This window comes from Condylostylus longicornis, unplaced genomic scaffold (assembly GCF_029603195.1).
Source record: "Condylostylus longicornis isolate FDR11 unplaced genomic scaffold, ASM2960319v2 ptg000153l, whole genome shotgun sequence".
NCBI classification, from domain to species: domain Eukaryota; kingdom Metazoa; phylum Arthropoda; class Insecta; order Diptera; family Dolichopodidae; genus Condylostylus; species Condylostylus longicornis.
In genome coordinates, this window is record NW_026578121.1 from 900083 (window position 1) to 921251 (window position 21169).

A 21169-nucleotide genomic window follows, 5' to 3' on the forward strand; every position below is an offset into this window, starting at 1 on the left:
AAAAAATATAATAATAAATACCTAATATGGTTTTGATGCATCCTTTGGTTTTTTTAATTGAACTTTTAATCTTTTTGTACCAATTTGAAAACCATGCATTGCTTTAATTGCTGCCTGCGCTGAATCAGGATTATCAAATGATACAAATCCAAAACATTTTGATAAATTTGTTTGTTTATCGATAAACACTTTAGCGGAAATCACGTTTCCAAACGGAAGAAATGTTGATGCTAAATCTGTGTCAGTAAATTCTTGTGGTAAATGATATATAAATAAATTGCATCCTTCTGGTCCTATATACAAATATATAGAAAAAAAAAAATAGAAAATTATATAAAAAAATAGAGAAAATTAAATAAATAAAAAATATGTAAGTAAATAAAATATATTGAGGTCTAAATTTAAGTATGTATAAGTATATATATATATTGTTCTATTTCTATTTTAAGTAAAAGTACATGGGGTTAACCTATATATACTCGTATATGAAGTAGTATATGTATATATTTTAAATGGAATATGAGACTTTTTGAGAACTTGTTTTTATTCAACAAATTGTACTATAGCTATGGCTACATACCGTAATATATATATATATATATATATGTAGTTCTTAGTTAAATTAAAATTTAATTGGAAACTTCGAATATATTTGGAATAATAAAATTTTTAGGACGTGTCAATAAAAATAGAAATGAAATAAAAAAAATCACGTTCAAATTATTTTACAAAACTTGTTTTATCATTCTCTTAAGCTACCGCTTTCTTTAAAACAAGTGAGTTACGGATAGCCGTTTATTAATTGATTCGAACATTAAATATCACTCTGCATATCCTTTAAATGTGATGCAATACCAATACATTGAAAGAATGGGCTCAGTACGGATTATCATTAGCGAAAAGAAAGTGTGATAGAAAACCCCAAAATTGCACGTCCATTATGTGTAAAATTTTTCAGAAAATTGTTGATTTGAAATACAGCATCTTGCTGTTATCATTTCTGGTAAAATATCCATATAGACAGGTTCACCGTAACGGCTTAAACGTTAAGTATATGACTTTCGTTATCAAGAGTTGAGGTATATACGCGTGTATAACCGGCCCTACTATCCTGCACTCCCAAATACTTTGAATAGAGATCTTTGTGAGAGACAATTTAAAAAATTACACCCTTAAGAGTGGACAACGGATTGAGACAACGAAGGCTGTTTTCGATAGATTGGAGTGAAAGGCCCTTTAGGCTACCTTAGTTGGGAGGCAAAACGATTTTACTGACGCCGCGTTGGTATCGTGCAAGGCGTTTTTTTAATCTTGCTCGGGGAAGTAAGATTCAGAGTTAATGGGGGTAAATAAAACCCGGATTCGGAATCTCTTTTTCAGGCAGATTCTGTGGGGATAGTGCCGAAATTATCATGCACTCCCTTTGCCACTGCCCGGTACTAGATATCAGACGTGACAATCGTTTCGGACGGGTTTTTCTCCGTATTGAGAAATTATTATGCAGTTTAATCTTTAGCTTTATACTGGGAAAAGGGATATACAGACAAGTTCGACTATATTGTATACCAGCTATTGTTCTTATTACATATTTTATTGTAAAAATTTCTCGGTTTTAAAATTTTCTTAATTTATACAATATTATATACGAATATAAAACCAAGGTAATTAAAAATGAAGAAAAAATAAATTAACTTTTTTTATATTAAAATTATTTTAAAATCATTGAAGAATAGATGCCTGAATATGTTCATATATTGTCATAGATATGTATATGTTCACCACATAAATACCTTCAATATAATTTTGTACCACATTACGAGTACCAATATAATTATTGAAACCACTTTTAATTTCTTTTACCCATGCAATACTCCTTTCTTAAAACAAAAACAATGTAAATGTAGATTTTCTTTATTTTGTATTGCAAAGAACACACACACACACACACATGCATGCAAATATACATGCAATTTAAGAATCATCTTGTTATAGTTTCTTCCTTATAAAATGTCCTTTTAATTGCCTTTTTCATTTCTTCTTATTTTTTCCTTTTTTTTTTTTGAATAAAAAGAGCATTCTCTTACTTTTATAGTTTAATAAAATAAAAAGAAAACCATATTCTTTACTTTTATTTAAAAATACAAAAAAATAAGAAAAACATATTTGAAAATTCATCTACTGTGCTATATTGCCAAAAACCATAACACCAAAATCCATTTCACATACATTATACATACATATACGTACATATGTGAAATTCATCCAACGAAAACGAATAATAATAAAAAAATTTTTTTGAGAAAAATGTACGAATTTAATGGGGTAAATCGAATTATACGAACTGTAACTAAGCAGTTACTTTTAATAAATACGATACGATATGGGAGCAAGACCTATCCATATACATGTACTATATTGTACGAATTCTAAATGTATATACAATATGTAGTATATGCATGACTACGAATACTTTATTTGTACAGAAATTTTAAAGGAAAAATACATATTTGAGTCTACATATATATGTACGTTCCTGTATATATACTCGCCTATGATGTATACCGGTGTGTACATAATATACGGTAATGGCAAAAAAAAAAGAGTTTATTTAAAAAAAAAAAAAATTTTATATTTAAAAATTATGGAACTTTTAACAAAATTTCACGTATTTTTACCGGCTGCATTGCATATAATAAGAAAGGTATTGTTATCGAACCGAATTTCACTTACGTTATTAGTATATAGTAATGAATTAATAGTAATGAATTTCTCCAAATTATAAAAATGCGGTATGAATTATGGTTCCGCGTCTTCATTCATAGAGTGTTCAATATTTCGTCTTACACAATCAACCTGATCGTAATTAATTACAATAATTGTCTGTACTGTTATTAATTACGATAACGTAATTACTAACTGGGAGTGGCGATATTTAAAAATAGGGACCAATATTCTCTCCGATCTATCTGAGAAATTTTTAAACTTCCTGTTTATAAAATACATAAAGCACTTAACAATGTGCTGACCACATCTGATTTTGTGTTTTATTTACTCATTTACTCGTATGCAGGGAAAAATAACGAGCAGGTTAAAATTTTTCTTAAGCTTTCCTTTTTTTTTTTGTTTACTTTATTTGTTTTTTTTTTCGAAACTTTAAATGAAAGAAATATAATAAATATTTTGTATATTTAAGCTGTTTTTTTTAAAAAAAAAAAATATTTTCTGTAAATATTACGTAATTTAATATTTTTAAAAAATCATGACTTTAGGACTTTATTTTCCAAAGTTTCATAATATAATATTTAATAATATGGGAGAAATTGTGTTTTACAAAAATTTTCAACTTTAAAACAGTTATTATTGAAATTCAATTTATTTATTTAATTTCAAAATTTTTTAAATTTAAAAGTTTCTTTAATAAATATTAAAATTCATATATTAATTTTAATATATGAATTTGAAATAAATCTAAAATAAAACAAATATCTTACAAAACAATTTTAATAGAGTGATACATCACTCAGGTAAGTTTGAAAATATAGAAGAAAGAAACTGGAACATCTGCATACAATTCACGTAGACGAAAAAGAAAGAAAGAGCACAACAGGAGTCGAATATTAGGAAGTGATCTTTGACAACTCAGTTTTTGACGTAACATAAGGGAGCAGTTCATAGTAACATTTAGGGGTGTCTCTGGAAGTACCAGATACTGCTGTCTTTCTGCAATTATTTGATTGTACACCATAATATAAAAGCAACTTCTAACTTACTAAATGATTCCATTAAAGGAGTGGTTCGAGATCTATAACAAAAGAAGGGGCATAATAATGTTCCAAAAGCTTGTAAGCATTACACAATAATTTACTGTGAGTGCCTTAAATACAATACTGACACTTATGTTACTATAAAATGAAAATAAAATTTGGTTCTGGACATTTGATAATGTTAATATGTCATCCTTCATAGTGATTAACTGTAAAGTTATACTGTCAAATACAGCTGCTATTAAAAATATCATTTTATTGCGTAATCGTACATTTCAAATATAACCTAAACACAAAAATTCATAAACATTTTTTAGCTTTTAAAAATAGAAATCCTTCTAAATCGTAAGATTCCATACAGCTTATTGACTATTGCAGGTATACATAATATATATATATATATATAAATATGTATATCGTATTTTATTATATAACCAATATTTTATAGATTTTGTCTATATTTTCTGAGAATTGTAACTCTTTTTCTATATTTTTAGTTTTATTTTTTCTTGTTCTTCTTATATTAAAGAAGCGTTATAATAAAATATTTACTTAAATATCCGTTTACGGTCTACCACATTTTATTTTATTTTTCTATTTTCTGTTTACGAAAGCTGAAACGATTTCCTTCATTGAATTTCTGTTTCCGTTTATGAAGACGCAACATCCGTTCCAAATAATCACAAAACAAAAAAAAAAAATAAGCAAAAAACCGAAAAAACCAATTCAGTTACTATAATTTATTTTTGTGTTTCTCGATTTTTTTTTTTATTTTTGATTTGGTTTGGTTTTGGATTTTACTTATTCATCTCCAAAAAAAGAAAAAAGCAAATATATAACTCCATTATAATAGTAGTGTTTTCCAATATATTGTATATGGTTATAAGAAGAAAAGCAACAGAGATTGTAAAGAAATCCAACCGAAACCAGAAAAAATTTAAACTAAAGGTATTGTAAATATTATATAGAGTGGATCCTGCTCCTTGTTTTATTATGCTTATCCTATATTACCTTAAATTTTTTTCCTACATATATTTTTCAATATACATAACTATAGACGTATGTACAAGGTATATGTAAGCTTAAGGTATATATACGATTAAAATATAAATATTTGGAAAATGTATGAAATGAGTAAGCAAATAGTATTGAAATGAAAGAGAGAGAGAAAAAAAAAATGGAAAACAAATTCGTCTTCTTATAGAGAATTATAAGTTACAGAAAGATGCTTATATACTTATGTAAACATATACGTACATATGTGTATATATCCCATAGATTTTCATATTATAAACCAACGAATATAATCTCAACATCATCATCATCATCATCAGTTTTATTATAATCGACATCATCATCAATATCGTAAGATTTAAGAAAACCAACTATAACAATTCAACTATATTATATACATGCATATATCGTATACGATTCAATATCAACTGCACCTTTATATTTCGTATATAATCGGTAGATAAACCTTTAAAAATTGTTATTGGTTTATGATGAAGTAGCAAAAAAGAAAAAAATATATTATGTACACATATTATATACAGAGTGTTCAATTTCTAAGTGTACAACAATGTTATACCGTTGTATAGATCGTAAATTATGGAGACAATATTTACTGGTGAATATATTCTAAGATACAAGATTCTTCAGTCAATCTTGAATTTTATTTGGAAATTCGAAGCATTACTCCCGATTCTGTGTCATACATAGAAGTGTTAATTAAGAATACCATTTAAAACTCTCGGAACCGTAAAAATTAATAAATATTAATGGAACTTAATTTTTATACTAAACTTTTGTGTAGTCGATTTGAATCATCATTTTGTTCAGTTTCTGTAAAATTATTTTCAAATCATTGCAAAAATTGTCGCTATACCAAACCAAATTACAGAATTTTGTTTTTCTCAATGAATGCCAAATCATGCGAAATACGGGAAGTTGATTGATATACTAAATTAAATCTCCATTAACATGGATGCCAGGTATACGAGTATTAAAATTAGAGAAGGCTGTAAATGTTATGGTACAATTAACATTTTTAAAAACTGAAATTTAAAAATTTAAGATTTTTGAACTTTCAAAATTCGAGCAATCTTTGAACTTTCAATATTCACAAAGAGCAATGTCCTTGTCTCGAACTTTCAAAATCTCATTTATTCATCTTTTTATCTGACACAGAAGTGGTGAGATTAGTATTAAAATTTATTGTATTGTAAACATGTAAGGTTACTGCCATACAAAAATTGTACCTACTAATTAGGGTTCATGTAATGGTATATGTCAGTGCACTTATAAATCAGACACTCTGCTTAATACATATATGTATGTACATATATGTCGTACGTCTTGAACAAAATGTGGCAAATTTATAGTAGTTCTTCTTAAAGAAAATTAAAGATCAACTTTAATTTAAGAAAAAAAAAAAAACAATATTGAAAGTTTTACTTACAAAATTGTGTAAGATTCCAATTAATTGAAATCTCAATGAAAATCTTCTAAAGTCCTCGATTAAATTCAATCATAAAAATAATTTGGGAATGCTATAACAAAGCGAAAATTTTCTAATTTTTATAATATTGCCAAAATAATTTATTAAGTTTTAGAATTTGGTGTGATCTACAAAATAAAAAAATCTATCAAATTTTAGAAATTTTCGTGAATTCGCAAATTTGATAGCTTGACATTGAAATTGTGTTTAAAACTGAAAACTTGCCAAACCGAAAGCAATAAAAGTTAAAATTTTAACAGAATACTCAATTTTAATAGACAGAAAATTTGAATTCGAAATAAAATTGCAATAGGACCAAATTTCACTTAAACCAGTTTTTGATTATAATGACAGAATTTAAATATAAATTAAATTACAATTCAATAAAGGAGAAAGAACAAAACACACACAAAAATTACAAAAAAAATCGGGACCTACATAACATAACACTAACATTACATAACATGAAATTAACATTAACATTATCTTCCAAATTTCTGTATCGTAATTCCAAATGAATTAATTAGGAAGAAAAAATTATCAAAAATTTATTTTTATCATTCATTAACCAAACCTCATTTCAAAATCTTTTCGAATCTTTTTTATTAAATTCCAATGATAATTGGAAAATTTTTAATACAATACCGAATTTAATACCGAAAAATATAACATTTTTAATTATCAGAAAATAATATATTTTGAATTAATATTCTTTATTACACTACATATTATGTGTGTACATCAATCAAAAAGGATATTTTTAACTGACACCCTAAAAATATACTAACTTGTCATTCAATATTTGGAGAAACTTAAAACTGATTATGAAGCAACTTGTCTCATAGGCACATCATAGGCTATTCAAAATATATGTGTTTATCTATATAATCGTGTGCATATATTATTATTTTATAACGAAATTTGAAAAAGGATGAAGTTGATTGAATCAACAAAAAATATTATTATCTACATTATAAAATAGAGCGGAAGAGAATATTTAAAATATGAAAGGATGTTAAAAATTTTTTGCAATATTTGTTTTTTTTTTGTAATAATAATTTAGTTATTTCATAAAATTTAGGAGTAAAATGGAGTTAAAAAGTATTTTTGTACAATCCATGTACAATCTAATTAAATATCACATTATGTGCAAGTGTATGTTGATTGAAATTACGATTAAAATTATTCCAACTATTAAAAAAATTTAACAAAATTTTTGTTAATGCGTCCTAATTATATCACCCCTTCGGCAGGCACAACAATGGGTTTAAATTGGAGTGGGTATGTCAGTTCTTTGGCCCTGTTTCCCCTTCTCCAGAGCTCCATATCAGTTGTCTGTCATTTAAAAATGAACAACTTATACAAATATAGAATTCATTTTTAATAACAAGGTACCTATTATAGCACATTTCTAATTGAAAAGAAAAAGTGTTCGTATTACAGTTACATTTGAAGCAAAAAAAACAAGTAAAAATGGAAAATTTTTTTTTTATCCAAAATGCTTTTTGTGAGAAAATTGAAAAATTTTATTCTTACAAAATTTTTGACACCTTTAAATAAACAAGTAAAAATATTTCAGTCGCTATGAACTGACTGACTTATACTTTGACAAGCTGACTTTAAAAATTTGTTTTTGAAACATCTAGAATTAGCTTTCATTTTTTGTACGGCAATTATTCGAACTTGTCATATTATTCTATATAAACTTCGCAGACAGGTCTGACCTATAATTAGGCACAAGACTGTCAAGTTTCTATTTTACCAAATATTTAAAAATTGTTTTTCAAGTTGTATGGCAGCTACCCGAACTCGTTTTTTCGAATTGGTCAAATTACAATAGCAGCCGGCCATTACAGAAAAGAAACAATTTGTAAAAGTTTGACGACGGACATGTCCAAATCCACCCAGAATTTTACGCTGAGCAAGAGTATGCCTATACCGGAAATGACTCTTTCAAGTCGTTACAACTCCATACCAAAGTTAGTATATTTTTCACGAACGTGCAGGGCACAAAAAATATTCCACCTTTTGTCAAATTATGTTATATCGAAACTGAATTATAATTTCGGAACAAGATTGTGACTTGCTCCTTCTACACTGTAACATATGACAGCTAAAATTAACCGTGATCTTAAAAGCGGGAATTATCAAATCTCCACAAAAAATGTAATAGTAAATATTTTTTGTCCAAAAATATATTGTTATAATTCACATTATTCTGCAAACTGTATTAATTCTATAATATTTGTTCTCCTCCTAAAGGTATGCAAAAACAGAAAATTTTATGATACAAAGAAAATAACATGAAGCATCACCTTATTTTTTTTTTTTCAAAGTATTTTTAATTACTTAAAGGAAATGTGCTACTTTACACACCATTGATTTATCAAATTTTTTTTTTTTATTAAAAAATTTAACATTATTCTGATTTTTGTATTAATAATGATGTACAGCTATGATAATGATGACATAATAGTCATATAGTATAACGGTTATTCTCTCTTATTACTATTATTATTTAATTTATCATTTCACATTAATACGAAATATTTACTTATTTTGAGTACCAGAAAGTATAAAACGTGAAAAAGGAAATAAGAAAGGGAAAAATCAAAAAGAAATATAAAAATATCAGATTTGTTTCTCTTATTATTTTTTTTTTGTTTATTTCCTATTTTTCTCTATATTATATTTATTCTTTTTGTGATTATTATCAAGGATAATCTTTGAAAGAGAGCGAACAAGAAGAAAATAACAAAAAAAAAATCTCGTTCAACTTATTTTAATAACAAGTGTAAGCAAAAATAACAAAGATATCTTATAAGATACTTTATTATAATGGAATGAAGCGTAAAGGAAAGAAAATAAAAATGAGATAAACATAAGTAAATAAAAATAAGGTCCTTGAAATACTTAAATCATTTTCAGTTATCATATCCTTTCATGAATCTCTCTCTATGTTCCCGTATATACACAAATATACTAGAATACTATACAGTTATAATGATAAAGAAAAAGAGTAACATGTTTCAAGGTGATTAAAATTCTTATTCGTATTATAATATAATATGAAAAGGATAATAATAATAAAAAAAAGAATATAAAAAAATTCCATATAAAGTGGATTGAACATCATAATATTTGCGCTCATAATGTGAACAAGATGGTTTAAATAAAATATTTTTCATGATAATTGAATTTCTTTATATTTTTTTTCTTGATATTACACGAAGGAGTGTATTTTCTCTTTTTTCTGAATCAATTAATTGGGATCTAATATTAGAAATAAAATTTAAAGATTTTTAATGAAAATTAATATAAAAAATAAAATTAAATTAGTCAACATTTAATTAAAATATATTTGGAAAATTTGGAATATTTGGAAATTAACAATGTGAATAATTTGTGTAAAGAATTTTCTAATAAATAATTGGGTATACTTTATAAGATAATAATTTTGAAGACGAAGAATATTCAAGCAACAAAAATTTATTGAAATTTTTCAGAATATTTGGGAAATAAAAATAATAAGGTGAAAGTACAAATGATGAGAATGAATATGAAGCAATTCGAGTTTTAATAGCAAATGAGACCATTATGTTTCTGGATTCTGTATAAAGAATGTTCGGAAATATATTTGATTCTCTGATAAGACGTTTTAGATTAAAATAGGTTTGGAATTAAATTTCTGTTTTAATGTAATCGTATTTTAGTACCATTTCTATATTAAAAATATATGATACAAAGCGGTACCATTCTATGTTCTATCGAAGGAAAACTCAGTCCCAACAATTAACCTGAAATTAGTGCTATATAGTAACATCAGATTATGAGTTTAACTTTTAGATTGCAGATTGCAGAATGGGTCGAGGATGTATCTCGACCTAAAAGATCATCACGAGCGCCCAGTGTCCCAATGAATCATTAGAGCATTCCTTTGAGACCTAAATTTTTGATGAATCCGAGCAACTTTACCGGAAAAATATCCTACAACGACATTTCTGCTAATCACATCATCCATTGGAAGGCACAAATGTATGATCCCATTGGATAGAATGTCTCGGTTCTTTGGCCCAATAATAGCTTCCCCGTCACTAGACCTTCCATCCAATCGTAGGATGGTTGGCCTTGCTACACTATTGACGACATTGCTGCCGTTGTAGAGAATCTCATAACACCCGTAATGCACACGCATGCTAATTTTGCAGTTTCTTCAAGTTCCTCTTTGTACTTTCAAGCGTGGTTCTTCCTTCCCACGCCTTCCGCGTTCCACTTTGCCGTGGAAAGCCATGGTAGCTCTGATACCTCTTGCTCAGTTTTAATTTTATTTTTCCCTTTCCTCTTTCCTTACGCTTTCTCTTGAGCCTATCTAAGGTTTTATTTCTCCCACTCTACCGCGGTTTAATTCTTAATACTTATTTAAAAGTAAGCATTTATGTTGGTTTAAAATCTATACTCCCGACTTCAAGCTTCCGATTTATTGATTAGGTTACGATTAAGTTTATAAAGTCAATTTTAAACCAGGTTTAAGTTAATTAAATTTCTTTTTTCTTTTATATTTCAAGTTGTATGGTTTATATTTTAAATATATTTAATAAAAAAATTACCTTCTACTTGTTTACCAGCAGCAGCAGTTGCAGCTGCTGATAATGCAACAGAAGCTAAAGGATTTGTTGATAATGTAGCACCACCAAAAGTTGGTAATCCAGTTGCCGCTGATAAATACGCAGATGATAATGAACCAGGATCAGACCCTAAACAGAAAGAAAAAATAAAAGAAAAAGACAATTAAATAATCTGTAATAGACAAAATTGCAATTATAGAATTAATACTGCCACAAGAACAAGAAATTAAAAAAGATTTTCTAGTATACAACTGAAAAAATTAATAGAATTCGGAAATATCCAAATTCTATTCAAAATTTTTATATTCCACAGAGAATATATTGTTCTTTTTTTGTGGTATTAACCAAAATATTTTAAGCCAAGAAGTATGCAAGCATGATTAAAATATGAAATTGCATAATTCTTGGAAAAAATGTGGCAGTGCTTAAGAAACATAAATTCCAGTTTTATTTTTCACAAAATGAAACACATATTATGATTTGGAACACAAGATGATTCAAAATTAAATAATCCTTTAAAATAAATTGATAAAACAGAAAAAAAAATTTAATCACAAAAAAAATTTACAATTTAAACAAAATTTTGCTGTGAATGTGGTTATCATTTATATAAGGATATGAAATGTAATTTTGTAATTTTATGACAATCGCATTTTGAAAATAATTTCTATTGAATAATTTGAATTAAATATATGTAACCTTTATTGTTAAATCTATATAATTATTACCCACAACAAATTATGTCAACGTTATAACCATAAATCCTTGTGATATTCAAATGATTCGAATAGGAAGCAATGGAAACTATATTATAAGTAGGAAGTGGTTAAAATTTCATAGTATGTGTAAGAAGAGGAAAATAACAATAGAAATGCAAAAATAAGTAAATTGTAGTAGACAATTTTGAAAAATATTCATTAACCGAAAATTTATAAATTAATTAAAAATTAATGACTTGTCATTGTGACATTCGAAATATTTTTTTTTTAAATATGGCAATATATCCCTACTATGAAAAGAAATTTTCCAAATGCTACACTCAAAAAAAAAAATATTACTACATCTGCCATGTTTTATTGCAGTGAATTCTTAACATCTCATAAGGTCAATTGAAAATATTGTCATAAAATCTAGCTACATTTTGTAATGTCACAAATTAGCTATGTATATTACTGGAGAATAACTATGTAATCAGCATGAAGGCAAAAATATTACTAATTTTGCAAATTTTTTTTAACAACTTCACATATATAGGGTTTTGCTGTATTTATTTCGCCTATCAAAATAGTAATCAGTTTTTTCAGTGTAACAAAATGAATAATGATCATCCTGTTATTATCCTTCTTGCCGAATTTTTGATAATGTTCAAATAACCTGACCATACAACAAGGAAGAATCACTTTCATATTATAATATCCATAGCCTGTCGTGCATCTACATTGAAAATTTTTACACTGAACTTTGAATTACAATTATTTGAATTTGTGGTACAATTGCAAACGTTTCAGGAATAAAAATTAACTCATATTTCCGTTAAGACAATGAATATAAATTTATTATGTTTAGGAATTGGTCGGAAACTGAAGTAAAATGAAACACAATTTTGAATTATTTGTTCTGAAACAGCAAAAAAAGTTGTAAATTATTTCAATGGTTTCCGTAATGTTGTTAAAGTTTCACAATAATAACTTTTATATTACAAATTAAAAATAACTATAATATGACAATAAGTTATTGAACAACTTTCGCTATACTGTTTGAAATTAATTTTCATAATTATAATTGAATTGTAGTACGTCATATTGACGAATGGAAATTAAATTGCTCATAACTATTTTTTAATACAAAACAATATAGATCCTTTGTGGTGTTATAGGTTTATTACTTTTATATAATTACAATATAATTGAATCTATATAAAATGAGAGTTGAAAGATTGAAATTTAATAAAATTAAACAATTTAATACAAAAGGTTTTGAGGTCGCATTAATCAGCGAAATGGTATCTTGAGGAAAAATTTTCCTATATACACAATTATATGTAGTCAGATATATGGTCGGCAAATTACCCACTAATTCTGAAAACTAAATAATTTACAAAACTGCAGCATAAATTTTCTAAAACCTAGTAGCACTCATTCATTTTACTGATAAATTTTTAAATTAATTTGAAAAACTATACTGTTAAAATAAAATAATAAAATTTAGAATAACAAAATTTATTGTTGACTAGGTAAATAAATTTTTATAAAGCTTATGCTCTCACTATAACGCTCTCATTCTTATGCTCTCATTCTTAAAATATAGCCTATAAGTATGCAAGCATATTTTCTACTTGCAAATTATTGATTTATAAATCACGTTCTCGATTAAATAATCATAAAATCTAAAATATTACAATGTTGTACAGGAAAGGAAGAAGTTCTTGAATTTTGTAAATTAATAACAGAAAAATAAGAACATTTTTTTTTTTGTTTTTCAATAAACTTTATTAAATAGCACTCGAATTTTTGAGTATACCTTTATTATAAAGAACTGTAATGTAATAAGGACTATATATTGTAAGGACTATGGTGCAAAAAGCTCAATTCCTTTTTCTTTATGGTAGGTAATATGGTATTTGTATGTGCGACGAAATAATTTGTTAAACAAAGCAGGAAGAGCAAATTTCAGTATGAAAGATAAATGAAAAGAAAAAGAAAATCGTGTTATTATTAATGTTCTAGCAGCACAATTCCTTATGTTATACCCATAGTATTATTTCTTTAATAAAAAAGAAAATAATAATAAAAATATAGAGAAAAAAAAAAATTAAGGATAACAGTAAAGTAACAATGAATAGTTAATTTTAATATAAGGATGCACTTTTTTTTCTTTTTTTTTATAGGTAAACTTCTTCAATACAAAATGTATATCTGAAAGTTACTCAACTACATCCTTATTATGGAAGTTAAAGACAAAGAATCGGAATAAGAGGGACAGAGAGGAATGGATATAGTTTAAATATTGGATTGTGAAGTAGGACAGAGGAAAGAAGGAGAAAGAGAAAGACTATAACAATCTTGTTATTTATTAATTTAATTTTCTTCATAATTTTATTAAAATACCGTTAATAATTCATTTTTTTTTGCTCCTTATAAAATTATAAAAAAAAAAAATGGAGAACAAAAAAATAAAGTAAATTTTTTTTTTTTAATCAAAAACTACTTTGTATCCACCATTCAGGATATTAAATTATTTTTCTTCGTTGCTCTTATTTTTCTCTTTATTTTTTGTTGTTAAATTACAGGACCCTCATTATATAAAAGCATTCAACAATGAAATTTTATATGCATAATAAGAATTGAGTGTTTGAGAGTATTAGAATATTTTTAATATAATATTGAGAAAATAGAGAAGATAAAATATTTTTTTTTGTTCCTTTTCATTCTCTTGTCTCTCTTAATAAACACATCAGTGAAGAAAATTAAAAAAAAAAAAAAAACAAAAAAAAAAAAGACACCGGACAAAATCATTTTTATTGAATTTTTTTTTTGTTTTATTGTTTTTTTTATTTTTATAATATAAAAAATAATGAAAAAAATAATAAAATTATTTCAAAGGAAGTTAAAAAGGACTAACGCGCGCCCCGCTTTTGTTTTTACAAATTCTATTATGAAAGAAAAAGGAAATTATTTTTTATTTTTTCTATAATTTTGATAACATGTTAAAAATGAAAAGGCAGTGTAAAAAAAAAAATTATAATAAAAATTCGATCATGCTAAAATTTTGAAATTTCGAATATTGCTGATTAAATTTTGGACAAGAATGAAAATTGAATGTCAGTAGTGTGAATGAAAATTCGAAAAGTTTCTGATTACCAAAAAACTGAACTTAATTCAAATTTTTAATAATAAATTCATTTCCAATGCCAACTAATGTAATATTTCATCTGGAATAATTAAAAGAGAATAATTTGGAACTACACACCTTTACTTGGAACGAAATAAAAATACTGAATAATCTGTTAAATGACAAGTATTTAATATTTATATCATTTTACTAATTCTGTCGCTAACAAGATTCAACTCACCTATTAATGAAATTGAACTCACCTATGTAAGTCGTGGCTGCGAAACATCAGACAGTGGAGTGGCCTACAAACAATCGGGCAATTAGTACACATCGCACAGAATAAGGAAAGCTTGAGCAATATAAAGTAGTGGATAAGCAAACGAAGAAGAAGATGAATGAAAAACCTATTATTTTATTGATATGAAAATAATTTTACCCTATACGATTACTTCTCAATAGAAACGGGTGAATTAAATAGAGGACCAGTGATCGAAAATTTGATGGCGAGCTTGTGTGATAAGATTACGGGTTGGTGATTGTATAACAGCACATTTGTGCTAAATGGGATGCAGATGGCGTGACGCACAGACAACTTCAGGAAGCAAACCCACAAGCAATTACTATGGCAAAGAAACACTTACAAATTTTTAATTTTTGCATTTTAAATCTTTTATTGTTATAGATTCAATATGAGACTTTCGAAATAAATTCCTGAATTATATTAATATACTTTCCAATGAGAAATATTTGTGCTCTAAATTGCATCTATTCCTCATTTACATGACACATTTATTAGTATATGTTAACTCCTAAAAGCATGCAATTTAATCTTATTAAAAACTTTCCAATTACCAAAATTTATAGCTAAATGAATAGTTAGAATTTCGATTCTTAATGACTATTTCAAACATTAATTAAGATTGTCCGATCTGAAAACAAGAAACAGAAGAATGAACAATTTATTGCAAATAAACCATGTTGCTCCTGATTACATAACATAGTTGTTAACATATCAGCATTTTTACGAGAGTACAACAAAACAATAGGAAACAAAAATAATCAAATAATTTATATAATAAAAATTTATTTTGACAATATTTTCTCTCTCAATTTTACTTTAAATTTTCCATAACATTTATGACAAAATCATTTTTCTTTTAATGCATACAAAAGGACATTCACCTTCTAATTAAATTTCAATAAGAAAAAGAAAAATCATCTTACAAGACAGCCCTAAAACAAAGAACAAACAAAAGCAAACAAAAAAAAAAAATCAACTTAGCGACAAAATTCTCATGTTGCCATCTTTACACTCTTTTTAAAAAAAATATATATATACTATCGTACATAATTTGCATATAGGTACAGAGAGAAAAATATGAAAATTAATATCCAAATCCTGCCAAAAGTATCATCTCCTCACTTTCTATTGTTATTTCACTTTAATAAGTATACCGTCTATTATTCTATTCTAAGCATAATCTAAGAGAAAAAGAGAAAAATCAGAAGCAAAAAATCGAAATGAATACGGTGAAAATAGCATAAAAAAAAATATTAAATTTAAACTTAAACACATATAAAATATGAGTATGTGCACCGAAAAAAAAGAGACAAAAAATATACTTGGTTGTATGAGAGCCAGTGCGCTACTTTGATTACTCTTATACTTTTGAGTGTAAGATGCTATAAAATTTCTTGTATTTCTCTTCTTATATTTTCATTTTTTATTTTCGGCATTCCTTTACTAAAATGTACTCGTATAAAGAAAACTGAGCAAGGAAAAAAAAAGCTAAGAAGAAAAATTGGTGACGGAAACAAGGATGACGATATTAGTGTTATTTCACTTATTTTTTTTTCTCTTTTTAAAATTTTTTTTTACTTTAATATTCTACTCTGTTGTTTAGTTTATAGCTGCAAAAAATATAATCAAAGAGAAAAAATAAGAAAAATATCCAAGTACCGGCTGAAAATATCAAAAACGAAAAAATCTTACAAGCAAAAAAAAAAAACTGCAAAAAAAATTGAATACAACTGTAACAAAAAAAACGCCAACATTATTTCGTAAATACAAAACAAAAAAGAGAAAAAAAACATTGAAAAACGAATGTTGGAACATGACAAGCTCTCAAACTGTGGCAATAACATTAAGATTGCAACAAATTCTCGACACAGTAAAACCCTCTCATATAAATCCAATAATTTTAAAGCATGTGATCTCTTATAATGCTTGCTTAGAAATTGACCCCACAATAATGGCGAATTTGTCGGGAAGATAATTAAAGAATGCCATTTTCATCAGACCTATGATTAACAAGATACATAATATTTCTCTTTAAATTTAAATCTATAAAAATGATCTATTGAAACAACTTTCTTATTAATCATATATTTTTGCATAAATTTAGGAGAAATCGCTGAGTATAATAATTTTCGAAAAATTTAATACTAAATTGTATATAGCTGAAAGATTTGAGTAAAAGAATACGGTCGATGTTTTGATTTTTACTTTTATAAAAATTTGATAGCATGTTTATGATTTAAAAGAAATTAAAGGAGGGGAGGGTAGGGGAACTTGCCGCAATTAATAAATTAATATTTTAGATTTTTATAGTAGGGGGACTTGCCAATAAATTAATATTTAAAACGATATACATAAACTATTAATATTTAAAACAAATCCGGGTTGCCGTAAGCTAGAAAAATATGTCCGAAAAATAGGAGCGATACCAGTTATTCAAACTATTTTTCCATTTACAGAATTTTCGAATTATGTTTGGTTGCAATATAGAAAGAATCGTTTGGCAAAAACTTGAATTTGACGAGATATATCCAAGACATTTGTAAACCGACGGAAAAACGGTTAGACGGACATGCAAGATGAAACTAATATTTTAATTTTTCCCCACATTTTTTCGAAACATATTAAAAATTGAAATATTGAATAAGAAATTTGTAATCAAAAATCTATTAATTCAATTTAATTGAAGCACAGTTAATACCCAAATGTGTAATTGTAACCCAAGGGAAATTTTAACTTTATTTTTTACACGTAGAAACTTGCCTGCCACTAATTTGCCTGCCACTGAAATTTAATACAATGCTTTTTCTTATACATTATAAAAATTTGTCAATCGTTTATTTATTTGTGATTTATGTTAAAATCTTAGTAATCTTTTAAGAATTGTCGGGAATCTTTTAATTTGCTTTATTTAGAATTACTAATTTCGATTGAGACAATTCGGTCTATAGTTACCACATACAATTGTAAACTTTCATGACAATTAATATTGTTAAAAGTTTTGTAATCAATTGCAATGATTTTACTGTTAACATTCATAATTTATGGTGTACATTTAAACACATTAGAAAAATGTGTGTAACAAATATAAGAGTATGTATTGAAAATTATATATTTATGTATGTGTGTGTATGTTGAAAAATAAATAGCGATTAAAAGAATAAGAAAAGAGTCAAGTTTTTTTTTTATGATTTTTGTTTTTTCTTATATTTTTATTTGAAAAAATAAATTCTATTTTATTTGCTCGGATACACCTTTTAACCCAAATAATATTTTTTTTTTTATTTTTGTTTTCTGTTAACATTTTCCATCTTTTCTTCCGCTGGTTTTTATTGGTTCCGTTCCAAATGGTTTACCTTTTTCTTGTTGTTCCTTGTTATTTTTTGCTTATTATTTTTCTATGGTAGATGAAATCTTACTCGTATTCCTTATTGCATATACAGAGGAAAAAAAAAATTAAACAAAGTTATTTTATACTCAAAATGTATTATGAGTCCTTATGTCGACTCTGTCTGTGACTTAGAAACGAAAAAAAAAAAAAATAACAATTGTAACTGAAGGAAAAAAAAAATTGCACAAAAAAACAAATTTTTTTTTCTCATTTTCTTGTTACTTTTGTTGTGTACCTCTGCCGTTTGTTGTATAAGATTTTCATTTTATTATTATGAATTTTTTTCTTTATAATAAATATGAGTGTGTTTGTATGTGTATTTAAATATCGTAACATTATATTCATATTTGTATCCTTTAATAATTTTGCTTTCTTATTTTTTCTTTTTGATCCTGTTCCTCTTGTTCTCTCCATATATTTGAAATTATACTGGACCTGATATCATGTTTTTTACAAGAATAAAACAAGAAAATGAGGAAAGAAGAAGAATTGAAAGTGTGTATGGAGGAGGAATAGAAAAGGATATGTTAAAGGTTCCTTTATACTTAATTCTTAGTCCTTATTAAATTTGTTTTTAATTTTTTTTTTTATTTTTTCTTGAATCAGATTTTTTCATTTCATTTTTTGTTGTTATAATTTTTTTTTTTTTACATACGTAATATTATCCTTTATTTTTCTTATTTTCGAAAATAATAATGTACACAATGTGTGTGTAGGTATTTATTTTATATTTTATTATATTATGCGTATATACACTCATATATTTATTATAATAATTTTTTTTTTGTATAATAATATCCTGTACACTTCAAATACATGTAAAATATTATAAACGTATAAGGTAAGCAAAAAAGAAAAACAAACACAACATGCAATGTCTTATAACATTTTATAAAAGGATAAAATATGAAAATATTTCACCGTTTACAAACTTGATTTCTTCAATATATACGCATACTATATATATATATATATATATATATATATATATATTTGTATTATAATTCTTCACTTAAGTAATGGATTTAACATACATACATATACATATTTGTATATTTGTATATTGTATAATATGTGTGATATAATATAATAAAATAAAATTGAAGGGGAAATAAGATAAAATAAATGTTTAAGAAATTGAAAATCCGGGTGAATTTATGATATTCGATAGCAAACGTTATTGTATACCACAGTCAATATCAAAATAGTAAACAATAATAATAAGGAAAACAACAAAAATATTTTATAAGAGTATACGTATAATATTTTGAATACGATGATATAATAAAAGAGAAACAGTATGAAGAAAAATTTTATACTTAATAAAGTTGAGTCAAACCAATGGTTTGTATTGTAGCACTTTTTCCTTCAACAAGTGAACATTCTGCTTTTAAAAAAAATCTATGTATACCTACTATACAGATAAAATTATTTTCAATTATATACGAAACTGTCTCAAGAATTGCATAACTTTAGGATTTATGCAGTCTTTGAAATAAAACAAAAATAAATTTAAAAAGGGGTTAACATAATGCACGATTTTAAGGGCTAATTGCGTGAGTTAAGAAAAATAATTATATTTTTTAATGTCATGAAATTTATCGTTAGCTTTCTGCTTTTATAAAAAATTGAAAAAGCTTGCAGTTCCGGAAATATAAGGTGCCAAAAATTCAAATTTTACAAATTTCGTGGAGCGAAAACTTGAGGGGGGGCGGATGTGGGAAAAAATTTTCTTCTAACGAAATTAACCATTTATTAGTGTCTAACATTTCAGATTTTTACAATCTGGGGTCTAGAAAAAAAAAACAACATCAAGAAATTGAAAAATTGGATTTTGGATAACGGTTAATTTTAACGGCCATTTTGTTTTTTTAAAGTTGAAGTATGGTATTACCGTAGAAGAAGAAAAATGCCCACTGCTTTGCTGTTTTTTCAAAATTTGAACAAAGCTCTATGCACATATATATATATATATATATATATATATATATATATATATATATATAATTTCAGCTTTCTATCTTCAAGAGTGTAGAAGTTTTGTACGTATGTCCATGGACGGACGGACGGACAGAATGAAAATAGTAAGCAGTTTTTTTTCAAAATTTTTTTGGAAAGTGCTAAAAAGCAACATTGCTAAATACTGCAAATATTTGTGGGCAATCTTGAATATTTTTAAAATAAATATTATTTTCATTCATATTTTTGAGTGGGTGTTCTATTCGATTTCTGTTTGTGAAATTTTAATTTTTTTTTAATTTCTTTTAACTTAATTAACTTTAAGTTGAAATATTTGAAATAATTTAAATTAAAAATTATTTGATTTTAGGATAAGATTAAAAAATACAGTCCATCAAACCCATAACGCTCCGAAATAATATATTTTTATGTCTAAATTTTGAAACACATACCCTCCTATTAAAGTATAATTTCTTAAAACAATGTAAATATTGCATACTTTTAGGAAGAATCTTAATTCAAAAATGAATTCAACTGTAATTAGTATAAAGATTAAAATTTTTTAGTAATTACATTCATAAATTCTAGCTTATTATTACGGTCACCTAAATCCGATAAAATTTAATATTTTAGAAAAAATAAATATCGAAAATATGAAATCATTTTGTAAACTTGCCGTTTATGATGTCAATTTCATTCCCAAAAATTGAAAAAAAAAACTAAAACTGATTTAACTGGTATACAATTAGATTTTAGAGGTCTATTCCATTTTCTAAAATTTATTTATGATTTTATCAT

The 21169-nt window shown here is 25.7% G+C and overlaps 1 protein-coding gene across 6 annotated transcripts in view; it reads right to left on the reverse strand.

Annotated features, from left to right (window-relative positions):
• The window catches only part of LOC129615930 (CUGBP Elav-like family member 2), a 187317-nt gene that overhangs the window by 26620 nt on the left and 139528 nt on the right, over positions 1-21169 (reverse strand). For all 6 annotated transcript variants that reach the window (XM_055531354.1, XM_055531359.1, XM_055531358.1 and 3 more), the window contains 2 exons: positions 10872-11018; positions 22-293 (listed from right to left, as the gene is read on the reverse strand). In XM_055531354.1, the coding sequence (XP_055387329.1) occupies positions 22-293; positions 10872-11018 (419 nt within the window). The remainder of the gene's footprint in view (positions 1-21; positions 294-10871; positions 11019-21169) is intronic.